A 26,096-nucleotide genomic window follows, 5' to 3' on the forward strand; every position below is an offset into this window, starting at 1 on the left:
TGCATTTCTCTTACAATAAAAAGCTTGATCCTGGTTTGTATATTTCACCTTACAGGTTCCAAAAGCACTTCATCAGTGGATCAGTCCTCCTCGTTCAAAGCAGAGCCTCAGTCCTTCTACAGCTCTTTCACACCAGGAAGTGTGGGTGCCTATGCTCCAGAGTCTAACTCCCCTAGCCCTTACCACCACAGCACTCCCACCTACCCCACTCCTCCAGGAAGATCCACCCCAGGGATGGAGGCTCTTTCCCCCCATCGTCCCGGCATGCCTTCCACCCAGTACGGATACAGAGGGCCACTAGGGGCCCAGTGCAATGGTTCCCCCCTCCATTATAAGACAATGGGAGAGGCTGTAAATGGTTACTCCCCAGGACTCATCAGAAAGCAGCTGGCGAACACTGAGAGATGTGGGACACCTGGCGACTACCCCCCCAGGACGTTTAAAATGGAACCCAACGAGGTGCACTGCTCCCCTCTCGTCAGACCCCTCCACGGCCACAGTACTCCTCCTCCATCCTCCTCCTCCTCCTTCTCCGCCCCCCTCCCATACCCAGAGGGCCTCCACAGCAGACTCAACGGGCTCCCCAGGGCAGCGGAGGAGATCGGGGACGGGGTTAAAGGTCATGGAGGTCATGACCTCCCCCACTGTGCCCCCCATCCCCCTCATCTCCCCCACTGTGCCCCCCATCCCCCTCATCTCCCCCTTCAGGCCACTCCCCCTCTCTTCCCCAACCCGGAAGAGGTCAAACAGGAACAGGAAGAGGTGTGGTCAGACAGCGAGCACAACTTCCTGGACAGTGACATTGGCGGGGTGGCGGTGGCTCCCTCCCACGGTTCCATCCTGATTGAGTGCGCACGCAGAGAGCTCCACGCCACCACCCCCATCCTCCGACCCGACCGCAGTCACCCCACCCGCATCTCCCTGGTCTTCTACCAGCACAAGTCCCTCAACGAGCCTGACCACGGCCTGCACATGTGGGAGGCAAAGATGGCCCGGAGGGAGCGGGAGAGGGAGGAGGAGGCTGAGAGGCTAGGGATGGGCCTGGACCTGGAAGAGGTTAGCCCGGTCAAGGGGAAGGGGAAGAGGGGGAAGGGGGCCGGGGCTGAGAGTGTGGAGCCTGAGGAGGAGGTAGAAGAGGAGGGCCCGGAGGAGAAGAAAGGGGTGTTGAAGGTTCCTACCCGGCAGGCGGTGACCGTAGCGCGGGATGGGGTGGTCACTGTGTCCCCTTATGCTCTGACACAGGTCACGGGCCCCTACAACCGCTGGACATGATACTGTTATGTACACACACGTACACAAGCACACACTCACTCACAGACACATACAGCGATTACATTTTAACACACACACACACCACCCTGTGCTACTGCCTTACCTCAATCAACTTTACACTTCTAATCTCCTTTTTCTGTGTTATTTCATTGTGTTACTTTTTCCAAACGTCTGTCTGTTTATTTTTGTTTCTCTTCGTCTCTGCTTTCAAAGGGATGAGGAAGAATATCGTTTGTGGGTTTTTAACTGTGACTTTTAGTGTTTGGTGATGATTTTTGGGGTCTGTTTTTTTCATGTAAAGAGATGGTGCTCAGAGCCAATTTTAAATACGTTTATAAACTGGTTTTAAATACAACTTGATTAATAAGAACAAACAAGATGTGATTATTTATTCCGGCCTATTTTAAAAAACTATTTTTTTATTTTATTTCTTGATGCAAGCCTGTTTACTGCAATTTTGCTGTCATCCAGCATTTTACACTAGTAAACACTCATGTCAAGTCTCTATGGTCTTTGTTTCAGCCAAGAGTGCTCTTTTCACAAAAGGAGTTTTATCAATGATTGATCATGTAATGGTGCCATCTGTAGCAGCAACTTTTGATAAACACACCACATATTACACAGTATGTCAGACTAGACTACACACATTTACTCTAGTTTTATGTGAAAATAATGTACCCATGTAGCATGGTGCTTTTCCTTCTCTTCCCGTTCCTCTATTGGTGGTCATGAAGGAACTTTACTACCTTGTTTTGGGCTGGATCGTTTTTGTCTTTTTGTTCAACGTACAGATAGATATGATATGATGACATATTGAAAAAGCACTTTTTTATTTTTCATAACTTGAAAAAGGTCCCGTTCCAATATGTACAGATAGAGAGATATATCCGACAGCTTGTTTGAAACCTGTTCGTTTTTTTGTTGTAGAATGATTTAATTCAACTATGAATTTGTAACATTATAAATTACATATCAGTCTCACAAAAAAAACTGGCTTACTAAGCAATTATGAAATGCTGCATATAAAGATTGTGTCAGATTATGGTGCTTGTTGTCAACGACACTTAATTTTTATGAATCTGGATAACCATGTATGTTCACTGAAGACCTGGGTTCAAATACATGTGTATTTGAGTATCTGGTATTTAAAATGCTTTTTTCTGTGTATTTGAGTATTTTCAAAATACACAGCCCAAAATAAGTACTTTTATTTGAGTATTTTAATGGTTGATTGTAAAAACCAAATTGATAGTATTTTCAAATACTTATGTAAAATATTATTTTCAAATACCTGGGTTAAATGCATGGGAATGTATTTGCATCAGTGTATTTGAGTATTTTCAAATACTTTCCAAATTTCCAGATGCAACTACTTGTCTTTTCAAATAATTACTTTGAATGTATGGGAAAGTAATTGAGATATTTGAAATAGCCTTTTATTTATATATTTTTTGAATTTTACCCCCTTTTCGTGGTATCCAATTGTTAGTAGTTACTATCTTGTCTCATCGCTACAACTCCCGTACGGGCTCGGGAGAGACGAAGGTCAAAAGCCATACGTCCTCAGAAACACAACCCAACCAAGCCGCACTGCTTCTTAACACAGCGCGCATCCAACCCGGAAGCCAGCCGCACCAATGTGTCGGAGGAAACCTGGCGACCTCCTTAGCGCGCACTGCGCCCGGCCCGCCACAGGAGTCGCTAGTGCGCGATGAGACAAGGATATCCCTGCGATGCAGCGATGCACTGCGATGCAGTGCCCTAGACCACTGCGCCACCCGGGAGGCCCATTTGAAATACTATTTTAACCCAGGTCTGGTTTACTGTCTGAACTTCCAGAGTGTTTTAAATAGGACGTGTCTGTTTTTGATACAGACACAGCTAAAAAGACCACATAAAACCTGTTCAGAAATGGTGACTATATTATTGTATGTTTCTTACAGGCGGTGACAGCATCTCTATCCTCTCTTTTTAACTGACTAGGGCATTGATTGGCACTTATGTTTGTCCATATACTGGGTATAAATACATTATACAAGTGGAGAGAAAACCAACCAAACCCTTTGTTGTTTCTCATTGCCTCGTCTTTACTCTTTGGGTGAAGCTGCTCTGACAGAATAAAACACTCCTCAGATCATTTCAGCTGCTGTTACAGTGTTGAAATGTTGTTAAAGCGTTGTTTACATACCATTTACATAACTGTTTCTTAACTCGTGTCATTTCAGAAAATAACGGTAATATTCAGAGAGAATTTTCCAATTCAACCTTATTCATTCAAATTAATTTGAAAATCCTGGATAGAAGGCTATTGAAATAGAACCAAGCTCAATGCTGGGTGGCATACTGTTCCAGGGTCGAAATGTACTTACATTCTGATGGTGCTAACTGGTCACAATGTGATGCTGCACTGACAAACGCCTGTGTTTATTCTAGGGGTGATGTTATGATGCTTTTTGCATGACTAGCATTTGCTGTTTCCCTTCTGGATGGGCATGCCATACCTTTGTGCTCTACCGTCTCTGTCCTGAATGCATTATGTACTACAGTACTTCAATCTTGTCACTGGTCAACTTGAACAGAGTTACAGAGTAGCATCAATTCTCTGCATCTTTTCATCATAAGTTCTAGATCTATTGCGTATTGAGTCAGACAGTAGACCTCTGCGGTATACAGTATAAACCTGCTTTGATAGGGGCAACCATGTAGGGTATTCATCAATGCTCACATTAGTCCATCATAACCATGTAAATATGGGCCCATTCACTAATACTGCAATTGATTAGGCATCTGTTGTATTGATCTGTCTCAGTTATATGCTGGATCTAATGCAGCTCAATGCAGATAAAGCATATTTCACTGGTGCTTTCATTTGAGTAATACACAGATCTGGATATATGTTTTTTTTAATGTCTGTGATTTTTCTCTTTGTTTCTCAGGTGTGAGGTTGTTCATTTACCCAGGCTTCAACCCAACTAGGGCACACACAGTCTCCTAACACAACTCTCTTTCTTCCAATAATGTTGTCAACCGCTTGACAAAATCAAACCATATACTTAGATTTTTCTTCTGAGATAAATGTTGACACATAGATTGAATGCATTTTATACAAAGTAGCTGCAGTACATATATAGTCTATTACATTATATTGAATGTAGGCCGTTGCAAGTTAATAATGTGGTAGAAAACAGTCACTTTAAAATGTTTCCAGCTTTACATAAGACAGTTTGTAAGAGAATAAACTTTTGTAATTGTTTCACTTGAAGATTTCTTGGTTCTACCATTATGTGTGACTTGAAAACTGTGGTAACCTACATGTACATCAAGGAGGAAAAACTAGCACCAGCATTTTAAATCTCAAAGGTTTTTATTGGAATAAAACTGTATAAAATACACATTTCATGTGGAACTGACAGTTTTACTGTACTATTCATGGTTTGTAGATAACAATCTTGTTATTTTGCAACTGATTGACAAAATGACTGTACATAACTAAGGTGTATATCAGTTTTGAGAAAATACTAAATTCAGCATTCCTGTCAATGGCTACCCCCTGGTGAAATAAAGATGTATTTATATTTTGGACTTGTTGTGTGTCTTTTTGCTTTATTGACAATAAGTGACTTCAAGGTATACAAACTATAATACGTGTGTGTGTGTGCGTGTGTGTGCGCGCGTGCGCGCGTGCGTGCAGTCTCAGGTGAACATAACAGATGGCAATACCCCTGATTAGATATGTGTGTGTAGACCCTCAAGAATGTACTTTTGGGAATAGATGGTAACCAGTAGAACAAAAAAAGATAGATTCCCCGGGTCCATTCCTTTGTCACAGTGTAGTGGAGACTTAAATATTTGTAGTATTATAATTGGAATAAATAGTGATAATATGCCTGCGTATGAAAAGTCTACTGTCAGAGATAGCGGGCTTTCTGCCATTCACATGCTCTTGAGCTAAAAAGGCTTCCGTATATTTTTGAGTGATTCGTGACGCACCAGCTCCGAACGGACAGGATAATTTTTACAGGCAAGATGGCGACTTCGGAGCCGGTAAGCGAGATCGAGGTATGTGGACATTTCACGAATAAAAACTGAATGTAGAACCCATCCTTTTTTTATTTCGTTAAGTTTCATCTTATAGGATTTAAATCTACCAGGTTTTAACGGAATATTTTGCTCCAGGGTCTGTGAAAGTGCGGGTGTCTGGTTCCAACATGCTCAGCAATGCTAGCGATGGATTTAGGGGGTGGCATTGGAGACTGTTGGCAGGGAGTGACTGGACATAGCTAGGTAGTTCCTACTTGGTTCATTGAGTCAATACAATTCAATATATTACACTGTTACTGTGTCCTTTCAAAACTATTGATCGTATTTGTGATTGGTTTTATTTACACGATAAAAAAAATGGTGACATCTAGACACGTGTCTGTGCTGTGTTAGCTAACTTAGATTTTACGTGAATGTTACCTTGCTAACTATAGCTAGCTAGCCTGATAGCTAACGTTAACTAACTTGCTGCCATGGGGCTTGCTCATTTGAATCTGCAATTGTTTTGCACAAATTGACCTGTTTTGGGGCCAAATTGAATGAATTACTAGTTGTAACTAGTTAGCGTGCTAAATTGTTCCCAATTAGCTATACAACAATCTGACATTATTGAATTAGCTAACTAACAACTGTAGAAGTTAACGTTAAAAATGGTTTAGTTGGCTAGTTAACGTACTAGTGAGTGAGTCATCCAGTCAACTGAAGTAGTTAGCTATCTTGGAATCAGCCCCATCCAGCAGGCGCATGACTTGCGGCGAATCAATGAATCAGAGATGAAGCATATGGACGGTCTAGCTAACTACTTAGGAGCTAGCTACCGAGTAGTAGCAAGAGTTTCAATCACATGTGGCTCTCTAGTAGTAGTAGCTATTAGCAATGGCTAACTACACAAACGTTTGGCTTAGTCTCAGGTGAACAGAAAACGTAGCTAGCTAGCTAACCACATTGACAAAACAGCTAGCCATTGTCACCTCACATCCCCTTGTTCTAGATCTTTCAATAGTGGAAGTCTAGTTCTTCAGCATCTCCTACAGAGATGTTGGTAGATATTCAGTAGACATGTAGAGGCATTGTATGTATCATTCAGTAGTAGAAATAAGTAGATATAATGCACAGGTATTTAGTGTCTGTAGTAGTTTTATTAAATGTAACCTTTGTTTAACTAGGCAAGTCAGTTAAGACTTGTTCAGGAGCAGAATGACAGATTTTTACCATGTCAGCTCGTGGATTCGATCTAGCAACCTTTCAGTTACTGGCCCAAACGCTCTAACCACTAGGCTACCTGCTGCCCCAGTTAGTTTCCATAATTGTCCTTGATTTTGATATGATGTTAGGAGCTATTGGCAGGATGGGTCTAAGGATGTCAGATTTCCTGCAAACAGCTAATATTGTACTGATGAATGTTTTTGCTGTGTCATCCCATCCAGAATGCACCTGAAACAGAAGAGCCCCAACCTGAAGTAATTCCCACTGCACCACCTGTGGTCACTGGTTCTGAGCAGTACATCAAACACCCCCTGCAAAACAAGTATGGGTACCATGTGTCTGTCTGCTTTTGTGCATAACAATTAGTAAATGAGACAACTTTTTGTGTGGTAGTTAGCACATGCAACAATCAGTAACACAGGTAGCCTTAAACATAGGCTATTACTTTGCAGAATATCAGCTTTATATAGCATAACAGATAGGATTAGACAAGATGTCTCCTCATTGAATCTACTCTGCCTGTGATTACCATATTATTCACCATAGGTAAATACAGAGAGGGGCTCCTTACTCTGCCACTGTAGCCCATGACTCACTACAGTGGAATCGCCACTAAATAGCTGAGACTTTCTCTCTGACCCGGGTGCTCTGTAAGACTTGTATGTGACTTATGTCTGTCCTGTAGCTGTTTGGGCTGGAAGCGGTGCTTGTTTGGTACAATATTTCCACTTTGCTGACAACTGGCTGCTGATTACAACACATCTGCTGCTCAGCGTTGACACCAGGAGTATATTCACTAGGGGGGGGCCTACCTGAATTTGTCCAATAGAAACTTGTTTTTGTTGCAAAACGCAACTGTTTGGACTAATGATTACATCGCTGGGGTACTGCAACAAAAACAAGAGTTTTTATTGGACAATTTCAGGTAGGTCCCTCCCTCTTTCGTTCTGTTGGCTTCCGTTTTGTTCCTAGTGAATAAACCCCAGGGTCATGTTCATTCATTAGATACCAAACGGAAGGGAAATGACAATCAGACCTGGGCTTGTCCAATAAGAAATTAAGAATTTTTTTATTAGTTGCAAAACCTTTTAAAACGTGTTATTATTGTGTTCCCAAATGAACACAACACAGATGGGGATACTAGGGTCACGCTCACTAGGCCAAAATGCTTTGGTGCTTCCTAAAATATTTCCATTCACATGCTCACAGCTAGCTTTAGCCCTAAACCTAGATGAAGAACAAAGCTGATCAAACTTGCGCTCTACGGATTTGACATTGTGATATCATCACTTTTTTCTGTTCTAGCACATCCAATCGAGTGGCTGTCTTTTGAATAGGGAGCCAGGCCATAGACTACTGTAGGCAGTACATCGGACCGGGTAGAACTGCTGACATAAAACACTGCCTCAGTAGACCCACTCTAGACCTTTCTGTTTGTCCTGTCCCTGCCTCAGGTGGATGCTGTACCTCCCGAACCACAGATTATGGGCCATTCTGATGCTTTAAAACTCCATAGTTCTGGTATTTTGTCCTGTTTGAAAAACTTGATCCTAGACCAGTGGATTTCAGATTCTATTCACAGGGATTTTTCTGCCATTGACATCCTTGGGCAGGCCGCCTAAGCGTTATTTAGGGGCACCTATGCCCACAGTGTTTTGTGTGTGTGTACACGTATGAATGTGTGTGCATATAAATATAATATACACTACCGGTCCAGTTTTAGAACACCTACTCATTCATTGGTTTTATTTTTACTATTTGTTGAATCATAGTGTAGACATCAGAACTATGAAAACACATGGAATCATGTAGTAACCAACACATTTTTTTTTATCGAAATATATTTGAGATTCTTCAAAGGAGCCACCCTTTGTCTTGATGACAGCTTTGCACACTCTTGGCATCCTCTCAACCAGCTTCACCTGGAATGCTTTCGCAACAGTCTTGAAGGAGTTTCCACGTATGCTGAGCACTTGTTGGCTGCTTTTCCTTCACTCTGCGTTCCGACTCATCCCAAACCATCTCAATTTGGTTGATGTCGGGGGATTGTGGAGGCCAGGTCATTTTACTCTTCCTTGGTAAAATAGCCCTTACAGAGCCTGGAGGTGTGTTGGGTCATAGTCCTGTTGAAAAACAACTGATAGGCCCACTAAGCCCAAACAAGATGGGATGGCATATCGCTACAGAATGCTGTGATAGCCACGCTGGTTAAGTGTGCCTTGAATTATAATTAAATCAGTGTCACCAGCTAAGCACCCCCACACCACCTCCTCCATGCATCACGGTGGGAAATATACATGCAGAGATCATCCGTTCACCCACACCGCATCACAAAGACAAGCGGTTAGAACCAAAAATCTCACATTTGGACTCCAGACCAAAGGACAAATTTCCAAATTGTCCATTGCTTGTGTTTCTTGGCCCAAGCAAGTCTTTTTTATTGGTGTCCTTTAGTAGTGGTTTCTTTGCAGCAATTTGACCATGAAGGCCTCATTCACACCGTCTCCTCTGAACAGTTGATGTTGAGATTTGTCTGTTACTTGAACTCTGAAACATTTATTTGGGCTGCAATTTCTGAGGCTGGTAACTCTAATGAACTTATCCTCTGCAGCAGAGGTAACTCTGGGTCTTCCATTCCTGTGGCGGTCCTCATGAGAGCCAGTTTCATCATAGCGCTTGTTGTTTTTTGCGACTGCAATTGAATAAACTTTCAAAGTTCTTTACATTTTCCGTATTGACTGACTTTCATGCCTTAAAGTCAGTCCCTCCAGGATTCTGCAATCACATAATTCAATGCAAAATCAACCAATCAGCGCATATTATGTGAGAGCTCGCAGTTTTGACCAATTCCCGCACTTTTTGCACGTAAAAGAGTCCAATCAAAAGCGGGTTTGTAATTTTGACCAATTACTGCACTGTTACCGATCCCCCTTGCTGTCAGTCTATTCGCGTGCGAAGATGATGGGTGATGGCTGACAGGCAGTGCAATGAACAGAAGTCAATCTCATTTACCAACAAAAATAACAGCTAAAAACCGTGCACAACAATTTCCAAATGTTTTTGGGAAACAAGAGAAAGTCGACAATCAAGTCACTTCGAATCAGCAAAGCATATGTGACTGTCAGAACAGTTCCCACAGCAGCGACAGTTCACCATGACTGAAGTAGTAGCAGGGACGACTGGCAAGCGCTGAAAGAATCAAGGTGTGGCGTTTTACTCAAACTTTTTTACTCCGCTAACCTTGGCTTTAGTAAGGTGGTCGGCACTCTGCTCTCCCCAGTCTGTCTATGGAGAGCGTTGCTCAAAGCATTGAGTGCAATTTGTCAGCTTTGCCGTTTTAAACTCTGTGATCCGTATTAAGTTAAAATCTTTCTGGATTTTTTAGAAATGGTAATACTGTTTTAAAAGTACATATTAACCACAATACTCTATTTTTGCGTTTTCTGTTCTTCATCTCCCTTGCAACCCTTTCAGAAAAAATCGCAATCTGAAATATTTTGAATACAAATCAATCCTCAAATTGAAAGCGATTAATCAGCTTTTAATCTATTTGGGCTTTTTTTTTTTTTGAGGGAATGGGAATGGGAGGCGCGTCGTGTTGATAGCAAGCCCCAAGCCTGATGGAGAGGTGTGAGTGAATGTGTGAATGGATTTTGACAGAGCTGTTCGTTCTGAAAAAATAAACAAAATTGAGTACTTTAGATGTTTCTAATGGTTTTTGTATTATGTATTCTGTTTAAAATCGGCCTAGCACATTACTTTTTGTTGCTTTATATGAAATTAATGTGTAAAAAAAAAACATCGCAGAATTTCAGAATAGCTCCCGCAAAATCTAGCATTTTTTGGACCACAGAAATCACAAAAATATCCTGGAGGGACTGTAAAGTAATGATGGACTGTTTCTTTTTGCTTATTTGAGCTGTTCTTGCCATAATATGGACTTGGTCTTTTACCAACTAGGGTGTTCTTCTGGATACCCCCCTACCTTGTCACAACACAACTGATTGGCTCAAACGCATTAAGAAGGAAAGAAATTCCACAAATGAACTTTTAACAAGGCACACCTGTTAATTGAAATGCATTCCAGGTGACTACCTCATGAAGCTGGTTGAGAGAATGCCAAGAGTGTGCCAAACTGTCGTCAAGGCAACGGGTGGCTATTTGAAGAATCTCAAATATAAAATATTTTGATATGTTCAATACTTCTTTGGTTGCTGAACTCGGCAAAAAAGGAAACGTCCCTTTTTCAGGACAGTCTTTCAAAGATAATTCGTAAAAATCCAAATAACTAAACAGATCTAAAATGTAAAGGGTTTAAACACTGTTTCCTATGCTTGTTCAGTGAACCATAAACAATTAATGAACATGCACCTGTGGAACGGTCGTTAAGACGCTTACAGACGGTAGGAAATTAAGGTCACAGTTATGAAAACTTAGGACACTAAAGAGGTGTTTCTACTGACTCTGAAAAACACAAAAAGAAATATGCCCAGTGTCCCTGCTCATCTGCGTGAACGTGCCTTAGGCATGCTGCAAGGAGGCATGAGCACTGCAGATGTGGCCAGGGCAATAAATTGCAATGTCTGTACTGTGAGACGCCTAAGACAGCTGTAGGGAGACGCTACAGGGAGACGGGGCCGACAGCTGATGTTCCTCGCAGTGGCAGGCCACGTGTAACAACACCTGCACAGGATCGGTACATCCGAACATCACACCTGCGGGACAGGCAACAACAACTGCCCGAGTTACACCAGGAACGCACAATCCCTCCATCAGTGCTCAGACTGTCCGCAATAGGCTGAGAGAGGCTGGACTGAGGGCTTGTAGGCCTGTTGTAAGGCAGGACATCACCGGCAACGACGTCGACTATGGGCACAAACCCACCGTTGCTGCACCAGACAGGACTGGCAAAAAGTGTTCTTCACTGACGAGTCGCGGTTTTGTCTCACCATGGGGGATGGGCGGATTAGCGTTTATCATTGAAGGAATGAGCGTTACACCGATGCCTGTACTCTGGAGCGGGATCGATTTGGAGGTGGAGGGTCTGTCATGGTCTGGGGTGGTGTGTCACAGCATCATCAGACTGAGCTTGTTGTCATTGCAGGCATCTCAACGCTGTGCGTTACAGGGAAGACATCCTCTTCCCTCATGTGGTGCTCATCCTGATATGACCCTCCAGCATGACAATTCCACCAGCCATACTGCTTGTGATTTCCTGCAAGACAGGAATGTCAGTGTTCTGCCATGGCCAGCGAAGAGCCCGGATCTCAATCCCATTGAGCATATCTGGAACCTGTTGGATTGGAGGGTGAAGGCTAGGGCCATTCCCTAGCCTGCAAGTCCCTAGGAACTATATATAGAACGGGAGAATTGAAAATTCCCAAAACAATGAATTTAGCAGTATTTATTTTTGTTATTATGTTTAAGCAAAATAACACACAGCATTAGCCATGGAAAAATACATAGAATTGCAGGAAATTGGCTTTAAAACTGCAAAACATGCTCAGCTCCATGGAGACATGTTTAGAATTGCAGGAAATTCTACACTGCCAAGATGGGATGGGGGGCTCTAAAATTCAGCCATGCCTACGCCTCCTGCCACGCACACCACATAAGCCTCTTTTTGATCAACATTGGTTTTGGAGTTGGTACTTTTCAGCTCTGACTAATTTGGGGTTACGCCGCCGCCGCCAGAGAAAAAACAAGCCTTGTGCAACCTCTTCCTCCTGCTGATGTTTTTCTGGGTGATGCTAGGGACTAGGAAGTCTGGAGTCACTCAATATACACACACTGTGTGACTGTGTTGTAGGGAGTTCTGGACTTCAACACACTGTTTAAGGGTACGTGGCTCAACATCCCTTTAGTTTTGTCTTTTCTTCAGGACCCCAACAGCAGTAGTGTAGACCACTTTACCTTAACTGACACATTAGTGTTTTTGTTTACATATGTCTATGACCTCAACCTGGTTCACCAGACGAGTCACGCCAAGTGTTTTCTCGTCCCAACACTGGTGTTGTGTAATAATAACATATGTTTCAGTGGGGCAACATTAGAGTGCTTCCTCTCTAGCCTACTTCTCTACTGATAGTCAGTGTGACAATTAACCACGGAGGTCTTTTCAGGAAGGGACCAGGAGGGGCGTGGGTATAAATTTTGTATGGCGGGGGGCACAGGGTTCAGTCCATGCCCTATCCACCCCTCCCTCTCATCCCCCCCCCTCCCCTACAACACTGCCCTTCCTGGGAAAGGGATGATATAATAATGGTAGGACTGGTGAACAATGGAAGACTGCCTGGTTCTGCTATTCAACATGTATATATGCATGTTACTTACACTTGCTGTTGTACACGATGGGGAAATGAATGCATAGGCAATAACATACAGTGCCTTCGGAAAGTATTTAGGCCCCTTGACTTTTTCCATGTTTTGTTATGTTACAGAATTATTCTTAAATGGATTAAATTGTTTTCCCCTCTCAATCTATACACAATACCCCATAATGACAAAGCAAAACGTTTTTTATAAATGTTTGCAAATTTATAAATAATAAATGTATAAATAAAAAATAAAAACTGAAATATCACATTTTTATAAGTATTCAGACCCTGTTGAAGCACCTTTGGCAGCGATTACAGCCTCGAGTCTTCTTGGGTATGACATTACAAGTGTGGCACACCTGTATTTGGGGAGTTTCTCTCATTATTCTCTGCAGATCCTCTCAAGCTCAAGTTGGATGAGGAGCGTCGCTGCATAGCCATTTTCATGTCTCTCCAGAGATGTTGGATCGGATTCAAGTCCGGGCTCTGGTTGGGCCACTCAAGGACATTCAGAGACTTGACCCGAAGCCACTCCTGCATTGTCTTGGCTGTCTTCTTAGGGTCGTTGTCCTGTTGGAAGGTGAACCTTCGCCCCAGTCTAAGATCCTGAGCGCTCGCTCTTGAGCAGGTTTTTATCAAGGAGATCTCTGTACTTTGCTCCGTTCATCTTTCCCTCAATCTTGTCTAGTTTCCTAGTCCCTGCTGCTGAAAAACATCAACACAGCATGATACTGCCACCACCATGCTTCACCGTAGGGATGGTGCCAGGTTTCCTCCAGACATGCCGCTTGGCGTTCAGGCGAAAGAGTTCGATCTTGGTTTCATTAGACCAGAAAATCTTGTTTGTCATGGTCTGAGGGGCTTTAGGTGCCTTTTACTGAGGAGTGGCTTCTGTCTGGCCACTACCATAAAGGCCTGATTGGTGGAGTGCTGCAGAGATGGTTGTCCTTCTGGAAGGTTCTCCCATCTCCACAGAGGAACTCTTGAGCTCTGTCAGAGTGACCATTGGGTACTTGGTCACCTTCCTGACCAAGGCCCTTCTCCCCAGATTGCTCAGTTTGGCTGGGTGGCCAGCTCTATGAAGGGTCTTTGTGGTTCCAAACTTCTTCCATTTAAGAATGGATTTTTATAGGCAGAGCAACATGACATCAACATTCCATACCGTAACCTTCCTTTTCTACCCATTAAGTAGTTGCTATGAAAATCTTTCCTTTATTTGCTGTACGTTGTGTAGAACGGACTGTTGGACGCGTCATTGATGGTAGGTCTGCTGTTGGACGCTTTATTACATTTGCTGTTATGTTAGAATTTAGCCCTGGTTTGGCTGATGTATATCAATTCATGCATTTCCATAACTGTTACTGCTGTTGATATGCAGACCGACACATTGACTGGTCACTCTGATAGTTGCAGATGGTAAAAGATTAGCCCACTAAAGACAAATAGAAGCCTCTGTCTGTGCGGACCGGGGAGTGCGATGGGGAATCTCTGACTGTGTCCTCTCACTTCAGATGGGCGCTGTGGTATTTCAAAAATGACAAGACCAAAAGCTGGACAGAGAACCTCCGTCTCATCGCAAAGTTTGACACAGTGGAAGACTTCTGGGCGTGAGTACTCTTCCTCTCCCTCTTTCTCTCTGCTCCTCTTCCTCCTCCCTCCTAATCCACATCACCACCCCTTAATCTACCTCTCCATCCTATGTCGTCATCATAACAATCAGTGTTGAATAAAGGGACCATTTCCTGTTCAGCAGAGCAGAATGTTCATTTGCAGCTAGAAATGTATTCTACAGAATGGACATTTTAACTGTGGCAGTTCTATGCCATGTATTGCTATCTGTGCCCTGAATGTTGTGCCTCATGACTTCTCTCCAAAATCAAAATGGAGAATGGCATGGAACTATCAATTGTCTCACTATCATTTTATAATCATAGTGTCTAATATTATTTTATCTGTAGGCCTGTGTTTAAGTGTGCCTCTTGGTTGTGTGTTGTAGATTATATAACCACATACAGCAGCCCAGTAAGTTAGGCTTCGGCTGTGACTACTGCTTATTTAAGGTAAGTGGACTTCTGAAACAAACAGTATCCTATCAGAGGACATGTCGCTCTTCTGTACGTTGTCAAGTTAATGATGTTGAATGAAAACATAAAGCCCCTCTGAGGACTGATGATCTAGGACAGTGTTTCCCAAACTTTGCCCTCGGGACCCCAGGGGGGGTGCCCGTTTTTGCCCTAACACTGGACAGCTGATTTAAATGATCAATGCTTGATGATTAGTTGATTATTTGAATCAGTTGTGTAGTGCTTTTGCAAAAACACAAACATGCACCCAGGGGGGCCAGAACAGAGTTTGAGGAAACCCTGGTCTAGGATCAGGTCCCTCTTATCCTTTTAATGTTATTCATTATGGTCTAAACTGATCCTAGATACTGTAATACGCTTCATGAATACGGGCCCAGGATGTACGTTGGTGGTCAAGTTGTGCGCTAACGTTCCTCCACCACTGTGTGTCAGGATGGGGTGAAGCCTATGTGGGAGGATGACAAGAACAAGCTGGGTGGGAGGTGGCTGATGACCCTCAGCAAACAGCAAAGACAAATCGACCTTGACCGCTACTGGATGGAGACAGTAAGTATCATTATGCCTGAACCTGGGTCCTGTTCATTAGGCAGCAAACGGGACCGAAGGAAAGGCTCATTTTTGTTTTCCATTGCAAAATGTTTTCAGTTGTGTACTCTAATGAATTTGACCCTGGGCTGTGTAGTATTCATTAGGGCACAACAAAAACATTGCAATGGTCCAGGTAGAGCCTCCATCTTTCAGTCAGTTTTCATCGCTTTGATGAACACAACCCTCCTGCAACTCTTCATGACTATACTACCAGAGTATTGAATAATCTGCTGTTAAGGACGGGTTGCTAGACAGTGAATTAACGGGTAAATAACATGTTATTTATTCTCGAGTATCGTGTACTTGATTTGTGTGTTGCAGCTGTTGTGTTTAATCGGCGAGTCGTTTGACGAGGCCAGTGAAGACGTGTGTGGAGCGGTGGTCAACGTCAGACCCAAGGGAGATAAAATATCCATCTGGACTGGGAACTGTCAGAACAAGGAAGCCATCGTGGCGATAGGGTAGGGTCACATCTCTTTCCTTTTGTCCATTGGGTAGAAGTCCGTCCTCCACTTCTCCGTCACCAAATGTAGGCGTGTGTCAGTTTGGAAATTCTTCCTATCCTCAATTGCCTCCAGTGGAGGATTCTCAAGTGTATCTACGCAGAAGAGGGTTCTTTAATTCAGCCACACCCCCTTTCAAACAGGTGTTGATTTAACATTTACTTTTCAGTCATTTAGCCGACACTCTTATCCAGAGCGACCTATTCATCTTAAGATGACTAACCAGGTGAGAGAGACAAGAGACCAGAGGAGGCAGAACAGAGTGCTTGGGTTGGGGTGTAGGGTTTGAGCATACCCTGAAGGTAGAGAGGGGCAGTGCCCCTTGCTGTTCCATAGGCAAACACCAGTCTTGTAGTGGAAGCGAGCTTCGACTGGAAGCCAGTGGAGTGTACGGAGGAGAGGGGTGACATGGGAGAACTTGGGAAGGTTGAACACCAGGTGGGCTAGAGGAGAAAAGCACACTTTAAAAAAAAATAACGACACGCTACTTATTGTTTTATTTAAAAAATAGCATGTCTTCAGGCAAATTACATTTACAGGGGTGGAATCCCAAAATAGATGTAAAGAAATGTAGCTAGTTGTATGTATTTGTGTGTATATGTATATACACTGCTCCAAAAAATAAAGGGAACACTAAAATAACACATCCTAGATCTGAATGAATGAAATATTCTTATTAAATACTTTTCTTTACATAGTTGAATGTGCTGACAACAAAATCACACAAATTATCAATGGAAATCAAATTTATCAACCCATGAAGGTCTGGATTTGGAGTCACGCTCAAAATTAAAGTGGAAAACCACACTACAGGCTGATCCAACTGATGTAATGTCCTTAAAACAAGTCAAAATGAGGCTCAGTAGTGTGTGTGTGGCCTCCACGTGCCTGTATGACCTCCCTACAACGCCTGGGCATGCTCCTGATGAGGTGGCGGATGGTCTCCTGAGGGATCTCCTCCCAGACCTGGACTGAAGCATCCGCCAACTCTTGGACAGTCTGTGGTGCAACGTGGCGCTGGTGGATGGAGCGAGACATGATGTCCCAGATGTGCTCAATTGGATTCAGGTCTGGGGAACGGGCGGGCCAGTCCATAGCATCAATGCCTTCCTCTTGCAGGAACTGCTGACACACTCCAGCCACATGAGGTCTAGCATTGTCTTGCATTAGGAGGAACCCAGGGCCAACCGCACCAGCATATGGTCTCACAAGGGGTCTGAGGATCTCATCTCGGTACCTAATGGCAGTCAGGCTACCTCTGGCGAGCACATGGAGGGCTGTGCGGCCCCACAAAGAAATGCCACCCCACACCATGACTGACCCACCGCCAAACCGGTCATGCTGGAGGATGTTGCAGGCAGCAGAACGTTCTCCACGGCGTCTCCAGACTCTGTCACGTCTGTCACATGTGCTCAATGTGAACCTGCTTTCATCTGTGAAGAGCACAGCGAATTTGCCAATCTTGGTGTTCTCTGGCAAATGCCAAACGTCCTGCACGGTGTTGGGCTGTAAGCACAACCCCCACCTGTGGACGTCGGGTCCTCATACCACCCTCATTGAGTCTGTTTCTGACCGTTTGAGCAGACACATGCACATTTGTGGCCTGCTGGAGGTCATTTTGCAGGGCTCTGGCAGTGCTCCTCCTTGCACAAAGGCGGAGGTAGTGGTCCTGCTGCTGGGTTGTTGTCCTCCTACGGCCTCCTCCACGTCTCCTGATGTACTGGCCTGTCTCCTGGTAGCGCCTCCATGCTCTGGACACTACGCTGACAGACACAGCAAACCTTTTTGCCACAGCTCGCATTGATGTGCCATCCTGGATGAGCTGCACTACCTGAGCCACTTGTGTGGGTTGTAGACTCCGTCTCATGCTACCACTAGAGTGAAAGCACCGCCAGCATTCAAAAGTGACCAAAACATCAGTCAGGAAGCATAGGAACTGAGAGGTGGTCTGTGGTCACCACCTGCAGAACCACTCCTTTATTGGGGGTGTCTTGCTAATTGCCTATAATTTCCACCTTTTGTCTATTCCATTTGCACAACAGCATGTGACATTTATTGTCAATCAGTGTTGCTTCCTAAGTGGACAGTTTGATTTCACAGAAGTGTGATTGACTTGGAGTTACATTGTTGTTTAAGTGTTCCCTTTATTTTTTTGAGCAGTGTATGTGTATATATATATGTGTGTAAATGTATGTGTGTGTGTATATATATATATTCACATATACACACATACATATCTTTAAACACATTTATATGTGTATATATACACACAAATATACATATAAATGTGTGTAAAGGTGTGTATGTATGTGTATATATATATGTATATATATACACATAAATATATATACATATAAATGTGTGTGTGTATATATGTGTATATATACACATACATATATATACATATAAATGTATGTGTGTGTATGTATATATATATATTCACATAAATATATATATATACACACACATACGTATAGGTGTGTGTGTGTATATATATATATATATATATATATATATACACACATACGTATAGGTGTGTATATCTGTATGTGTGTGTATGTATATATATTCACATACATGTATATTTGTGTGTATCTGTAGGTATGTATGTATGTGTGTGTGTGTGTGTGTGTGTGTGTGTGTGTGTGTGTGTGTGTGTGTGTGTGTGTGATATATATATATATATATATATATATATATATATATATATATATATATATATATATACACACATACATACCTACAGATACACACAAGTATGTATACACATAGACATATACACACAAGTATATGTATATACAGTGGGGAGAACAAGTATTTGATACACTGCCGATTTTGCAGGTTTTCCTACTTACAAAGCATGTAGAGGTCTGTAATTTTTATCATAGGTACACTTCAACTGTGAGAGACGGAATCTAAAACAAAAATCCAGAAAATCACATTGTATGATTTTTAAGTAATTAATTTGCATTTTATTGCATGACATAAGTATTTGATCACCTACCAACCAGTAAGAATTCCGGCTCTCACAGACCTGTTAGTTTTTCTTTAAGAAGCCCTCCTGTTCTCCACTCATTACCTGTATTAACTGCACCTGTTTGAACTCGTTACCTGTATAAAAGACACCTGTCCACAACCTCAATCAAACAGACTCCAACCTCTCCACAATGGCCAAGACCAGAGAGCTGTGTAAGGACATCAGGGATAAAATTGTAAACCTGCACAAGGCTGGGATGGGCTACAGGACAATAGGCAAGCAGCTTGGTGAGAAGGCAACAACTGTTGGCGCAATTATTAGAAAATGGAAGAAGTTCAAGATGATGGTCAATCACCCTCGGTCTGGGGCTCCATGCAAGATCTCACCTCGTGGGGCATCAATGATCATGAGGAAGGTGAGGGATCAGCCAGAACTACACGGCAGGACCTGGTCAATGACCTGAAGAGAGCTGGGACCACAGTCTCAAAGAAAACCATTAGTAACACACTACGCCGTCATGGATTAAAATCCTGCAGCGCACGCAAGGTCCCCCTGCTCAAGCCAACGCATGTCCAGGCCCGTCTGAAGTTTGCCAATGACCATCTGGATGATCCAGAGGAGGAATGGGAGAAGGTCATGTGGTCTGATGAGACAAAAATAGAGCTTTTTGGTCTAAACTTCACTCGCCATGTTTGGAGGAAGAAGAAGGATGAGTACAACCCCAAGATCACCATCCCAACCGTGAAGCATGGAGGTGGAAACATCATTCTTTTGGGATGGTTTTCTGCAAAGGGGACAGGACGACTGCACCGTATTGAGGGGAGGATGGATGGGGCCATGTATCGCGAGATCTTGGCCAACAACCTCCTTCCCTCAGTAAGAGCATTGAAGATGGGTCGTGCCTGGGTCTTCCAGCATGACAACGACCCGAAACACACAGCCAGGGCAACTAAGGAGTGGCTCCGTAAGAAGCATCTCAAGGTCCTGGAGTGGCCTAGCCAGTCTCCAGACCTGAACCCAATAGAAAATCTTTGGAGGGAGCTGAAAGTCCATATTGCCCAGCGACAGCCCCGAAACCTGAAGGATCTGGAGAAGGTCTGTATAGAGGAGTGGGCCAAAATCCCTGCTGCAGTGTGTGCAAACCTGGTCAAGAACTACAGGAAACGTATGATCTCTGTAATTGCAAACAAAGGTTTCTGTACCAAATATTAAGTTCTGCTTTTCTGATGTATCAAATACTTATGTCATGCAATAAAATGCAAATTAATTACTTAAAAATCATACAATGTGATTTTCTGGATTTTTGTTTTAGATTCCGTCTCTCACAGTTGAAGTGTACCTATGATAAAAATGACAGACCTCTACATGCTTTGTAAGTAGGAAAACCTGCAAAATCGGCAGTGTATCAAATACTTGTTCTCCCCACTGTATATATATATATGTGTGTGTACACATGTGTGTATATATACACACACATGTATGCATACAAGTATGTGTGTATGTATATATTTACACATACATATACACACAAGTGTTTTTTTTTATTTATTTAACCTTTATTTAACCAGGTAGGCAAATTGAGAACACGTTCTCATTTACAATTGCGACCTGGCCAAGATAAAGCAAAGCAGTTCGACACATACAACAACACATAGTTACACATGGAGTAAAACAAACATATAGTCAATAATACAGTGAAAAAAAAAAAATAAGTCTATATACAATGTGAGCAAGTGAGGTGAGATAAGGGAGGTGAAGGCAAACAAATATATGTATAAATAAATAAAATAAATAAATAAAAATATAAAAGGCCATGGAGGTGAACCAAACACAACACAGCAAGTAAAATAAAACTAAAAAAAAAAAAAACCCTGGAATGGTTGGTTTGCAGCGGAAGAAAGTGCAAAGTAGAGACAGAAAATAATGGGGTGCAAAGGAGCAAAATAAATTAATAAAATAAATACAGTAGGTAAAGAGGTAGTTGTTTGGGCTAAATTGTAGATGGGTTATGTACAGGTGCAGTAATCTATGAGCTGCTCTGACAGCTGGTGCTTAAAGCTAGTGAGGGAGATAGGTGTTTCCAATTTCAGAGATTTTTGTAGTTCGTTCCAGTCATTGGCAGCAGAGAACTGGAAGGAGAGGCGTCCAAAGGAAGAATTGGTTTTGGGGGTGACTAGAGAGATATACCTGCTGGAGCGCGTGCTACAGATAGGTGCTGCTATGGTGACCAGCGAGCAGAGATAAGGGGGGACTTTACCTAGCAGGGTCTTGTAGATGACCTGGAACCAGTGGGTTTGGCGACGAGTATGAAGCGAGGGCCAGCCAACGAGAGTGTACAGGTCGCAGTGGTGGGTAGTATATGGGGCTTTGGTGACAAAACGGATGGCACTTATACACAAAAAAGTGTATAAGTGTGTGTGTGTGTGTATATATATATATATACATATACACACATACGTAAGTATGTGTGTGTATATATACATGTGCATATATATATACGTGTGTATACATGTGTGTATATTTGTGTGTGTATATATATATTTATATTACACACATATATGTTTGTGTATATTTATATATAAATGTACACATACATATATAAACACATATTTGTGTGTATAAATATGTTTATATATTTTTATGTGTGTTTCACGTGTGTGTGTATATATATATTTATTTATAAATATATATGTGTGTGTGTATATATTGGTGTATATATAAATTTGTGTATGTGTGTGTATATATGTATACATATGTGTGTATATACGTATGTATGTGTATACCTATATTTATATGCATACGTGTATATACACATATATATACATATGTGTATATATACATACGTGTGTGTGTATATATATATATGGGGCGGCAGGGTAGCCTAGTGGTTAGAGCGTTGGACTAGTAACCGAAAGGTTGCAAGTTCAAATCGCCGAGCTTACAAGGTACAAATCTGTCGTTCTGCCCCTAAACAGGCAGTTAACCCACTGTTCCTAGGCCGTCATTGAAAATAAGAATTTGTTCTTAACTGACTTGCTAGTTAAATAATATATACATACATATAGATAGATAGATATACACATACAGATATGTGTGTGTGTGTGTGTGTATATATATATACACATACATATAGATATATGTATACGTGTGTGTGTATATATACACATACATATAGATATATGTATACGTGTGTGTATATATAACTAGCTACATGTTCTTTTTGCATGTATTTTGGGATTCCACCCCGGTAACCTCTCCTTGCTTACCTTTGGCCGGTTTTAAAAGTTGAGGAGAGGACAGAGGAGTTGAGAATATCCAATTGAGAATCTTGCACGTGCACAATGTCATTTGGGCACATTGAGAGAATTCTGAAGGTTTTCTGTATATTATATGTGTTGAAGTTGAACGAATTCAAATGAAAAACATTCATGGTCACAAGGTTAACCTTCAAGTTACTCCGGGAGTACAAAAAGTGTTTAGTTGGCAGAAATTTCATCCATTTTGAGATTACAGCACTGCAATGTTTCTAGTTCACCACTAGGTGGCGAAAATGCGTGTAAGACTGTACTGAGAACCTATTCATCATTCCCTCTCTTTTTCTCATCTCTCTCTCTTTCTCCAGACAACAGTATAAAGAGCGCCTGAGTATCCCCATCACGCTCCTGATTGGCTACCAGTCGCATGACGACACGTCTAGCAAGAGTGGTTCCACCACAAAGAACATGTACTCAGTCTGATCAACCAACACCCAACTCAACTACAAACCCACTAGAGCTGGGCGATATGGACCAAAATCCATATCACGATAAATTGACTGAATTATCACGATAAATTGAATGATAAGTTTATAACATTAATGTGCACCACAGTTATTTTTTATATTACCCCTACAACTACTACTACTACTACTTTGAATGTTGTAGCTATCAATTGTCCCATTAACAGTCACCCATATTAGCTAATTTATTTCATTTCAAACTTCACATTTCTCTAGTAGGGTCCTATAGTTTATCGTAATGAACAATATCAGCCAAATGTCCACAATAATTGGTCGGTGTTGATACTTTTCAGTTTATCGTCCCAGCTCACTGCATCACCAACACATTCATACTTTTCAGTTGTCAACTACTGTTGGTGTCCTTCCTCTTTACAGAGGAGAGAATTGTTCAAACGTGTACAAAATTAGGGCCGCCTCCCTGGCACCTGATTGGCCGGCTGGCTAACTGACGGATCTTGTCCGGAAGAAAAGGAGAACAGCTGAAGCTGTTGGGATTTGAGCTAGAAGATCGTTTAAATGACTTAATTTTAGAATTGGTGAGTATATGTGAATAATAATGCCAGTGGCTTCCCCCCTACTACTACTGTAGCTGAGGAGAAGATGTCGTTTAAGGCTTGGTTAAAAAACACCTTCCTTTGCTGTAAACCCAATTCCTTTTCTCATGCAGAGTTTACTATCACTTTCTGTTATGAAAAGCGTTTCTCACCAACCACCCATGATAGGAAAGACAAGATTAATTGACTCAGATTTTAAAGGGCAACCAGCATTTTAACCTGCTTTACTTGGAGGTGTTTAGCATGATAAGGGATTGCAGATGTACCTGCTACAGAAAAGACAACAGTATCAAAAAAGAAAAACGTTTGTAAAAGAATAGTAGTGGTCACACGGTCTTAAGTGTGAATATTTTGGAAGAAAGACCACGAAGTTCCAGCCATGCTGGGATTGAGGATTCTTTGCTTGTAAAACTTTTTTTTTTCTCCCCCCTTTCCCTATTTATTTATGATATGTCCATTTGAGGTTAAACTACTTAGTTGGAGGGCAACCATTAAAAAAAAATCAATTTCCTTACAATATTTTTTTTCTGTTTTGTTTTTTGTTATTGAGGATGTTAATGACATGGACTACTGCTTAATATAGAACCTTTTTTTACAGTATCATAGCAAGTAAAGATGCCTGGACAAGTTTTAGGTCTGCTTCTCACCGTTTTCTTCCTAAGAAAAACTGTAACATTTCGCACTACTCTCTGGGGCTGGTGCGAGTGGAGAAGAAAGGATATCTTCCTATCTATCCATTGTTAAATGATTTTGCTCATAATGTATCTTAATGTATATTACCTTCTTTCAAGTAAAGGTTAAGTGCTTTGCATTAAAACCAGAACCACGCCGTCTCCTTTCCTGTGTTGTCAGTTTAGCGTCACTTTCTATAGTGTTACGGCGGTGTGTTCAATATGCAGATAATGCACCGATCAGCGCTGAATAGGTAATGAGATCTTCACAAAGCCTGGAAGTGTTTAATAACATCTTAGGAACCCTATTGTATGAACGTCATATAATCTTCCTATAAAATGCACAGAATCTGTGTATCTGAAACACCCAGTATCGACACTTGCTCTGTGTTGAAATCCATAGCCCCTCCTACTTGTAGCTCTCAAAGGATTGGATATAGTATGATTGGCTGGGTGGATTTTTTTGTTGCCATATTGCTTACACACCTATCCAAACATGTAGCACCTAAACAACTCCCTAAGTACTAGGGGTTCATTTAGAATTCAGTGGTGAGTTAAAGGGTATTTTCAGATGCACATTTTTTTCTCAAGATTGTCAAATTCTTTGTTGCCTATAGGAGACTCGTTAACCAGATCAACATGATACTGCATAACCATCAATTTGTACTAAAATATGTTTCTATAATGCACCCTTTGTACATAGCAGGCAAAATAACATCAAGTAATCCTCGGTCAGTGCACACACCCAACAGTCCTTATTCCGTCCAAGGCTAGAGTCAACAACACTATGATGAGGTTTCCCAAACATCTCTGGTTCAAACCACCTGAGTTACCTGTTGATCTACAGTACACACTTGTCCTTATGCAAATACCGCCTGGGAGCCAACGCCTGGCAACACCCCACAATGCCCACTGTCTGAACTTAACACCACTGATATGAGTCACACCTGTCTTCTAAGAACACTTGATAACTGTGTTCCAGAGGTATGCATTTGTTTTTGACGTTGTGTTTGCACATTTCCTCAGACAGTTGAGCAAGTGTGAAGAGACATCGGTGCTTGTTTCCACATCTTGCCACTTATGAGTGAGGCAAGGGGGGTGTTTTTGTGAACGCAACAAACTCCCCTGCCTTGCAACATTCCTTATACAGTATCAGGGTTGACCCCAACCCACAGTATAGCTCAGGAACGACTAGAATTCAGACACCCTTGAGATATGTTGACATCTTGTTTTACTGACTTTGGCAGAGGTTCTGTCTTTGAAGTTGTGTACATTAAGTAATACGTACACATGAGAAACCTTGCAGCGTTCTTACACACACACACACAGTTATAACGGCCTACACACTAGCACCATTTGTCTGCTGCTATCATGCGTCCATCCTGATTTTGTCTGTTTACACAAGATCTGATCAAAATCAGTTCACAATGCAGATTTTAATCATCACATATCTGAAAATGTAGTCATGAACAGGATGTATGTTAGCACCAGGTATTAACAGGGTACTGTCTCCTAGCACCAGGTATTAACAGGGCTATTGTCTCCTAGCACCAGGTATTAACAGGGTACTGTCTCCTAGTACAGCCATCCATCTGGACATTGCCATATTGAATCACACGACAGGCTTGTGTCAGCAAGTCGCTAGACGCATCTTCCTCACTGGCCTTCATCATCGTTCACATTTGTTCACTCTATTTTTCCACTACAGAGCTGCTGTCTCCTAGCACAAGCATGTCGCTACACCTGCAATAACATCTGCTGAACAAATGTGACCAATAAAATGTGATTGATTAGATTAACAGGGTACTTGGTCTTTTGAAGCATGACATAAATAGGTCAGACCCTGGGTGAGGTGTGTTGATGTGGAAACCAATGGTATTATAGTTTTTTTTTTTTGAATTTCAGTTTAGTTAGTTTTTGAATCCACTTTACTCATTTTTATTTTGTTTAAGTTTGATTTTTTTTAAATCAATATTTTTTTTAAATATTACTTAGTTTTAGTGTTGGGGACAGAAAGTAGAACTGGGATGCTAGGGGCCATTTATGTGTTTTTGAGATGTCACCTCTTGCCACTGTGGGGAAGCAATGCATAAGGAGATGGGTCA

The 26,096-nt window shown here is 42.0% G+C and overlaps 2 protein-coding genes across 4 annotated transcripts in view; both read left to right on the forward strand.

Moving 5' to 3' along the window:
• LOC139562660 (methylcytosine dioxygenase TET3-like) overlaps positions 1–4,854 on the forward strand; it is a 110,038-nt gene extending 105,184 nt beyond the window's left edge. For all 3 annotated transcript variants that reach the window (XM_071380535.1, XM_071380536.1, XM_071380537.1), the window contains one exon: positions 56–4,854. In XM_071380535.1, the coding sequence (XP_071236636.1) occupies positions 56–1,272 (1,217 nt within the window). In that variant the 3' untranslated portion in view covers positions 1,273–4,854. The remainder of the gene's footprint in view (positions 1–55) is intronic.
• A 320-nt stretch (positions 4,855–5,174) lies between these two features.
• Positions 5,175–24,143, forward strand: LOC139562213 (eukaryotic translation initiation factor 4E-like). The gene is made up of 7 exons (XM_071379686.1): positions 5,175–5,331; positions 6,741–6,841; positions 14,348–14,443; positions 14,833–14,896; positions 15,353–15,466; positions 15,830–15,969; positions 22,611–24,143. Exons 1-7 carry the CDS (start codon positions 5,299–5,301, stop codon positions 22,723–22,725), a joined length of 663 nt encoding a protein of 220 aa, XP_071235787.1. The 5' UTR covers positions 5,175–5,298; the 3' UTR covers positions 22,726–24,143.
• Positions 24,144–26,096: the final 1,953 nt, after the last annotated feature.

The sequence above is a fragment of the Salvelinus alpinus genome, chromosome 32 (assembly GCF_045679555.1).
Source record: "Salvelinus alpinus chromosome 32, SLU_Salpinus.1, whole genome shotgun sequence".
NCBI lineage: Eukaryota > Metazoa > Chordata > Actinopteri > Salmoniformes > Salmonidae > Salvelinus > Salvelinus alpinus.

Coding starts and splice junctions, on each gene's coding strand:
- LOC139562213 (XM_071379686.1), top strand. CDS start 5,299: ATGGCGACTTCGGAGCCGGTAAGCGAGATCGAG. Junction 6,842..14,347: donor AAACACCCCCTGCAAAACAA/GTATGGGTACCA, acceptor CTCTCACTTCAG/ATGGGCGCTGTGGTATTTCA. Junction 15,970..22,610: donor GAAGCCATCGTGGCGATAGG/GTAGGGTCACAT, acceptor CTCTTTCTCCAG/ACAACAGTATAAAGAGCGCC.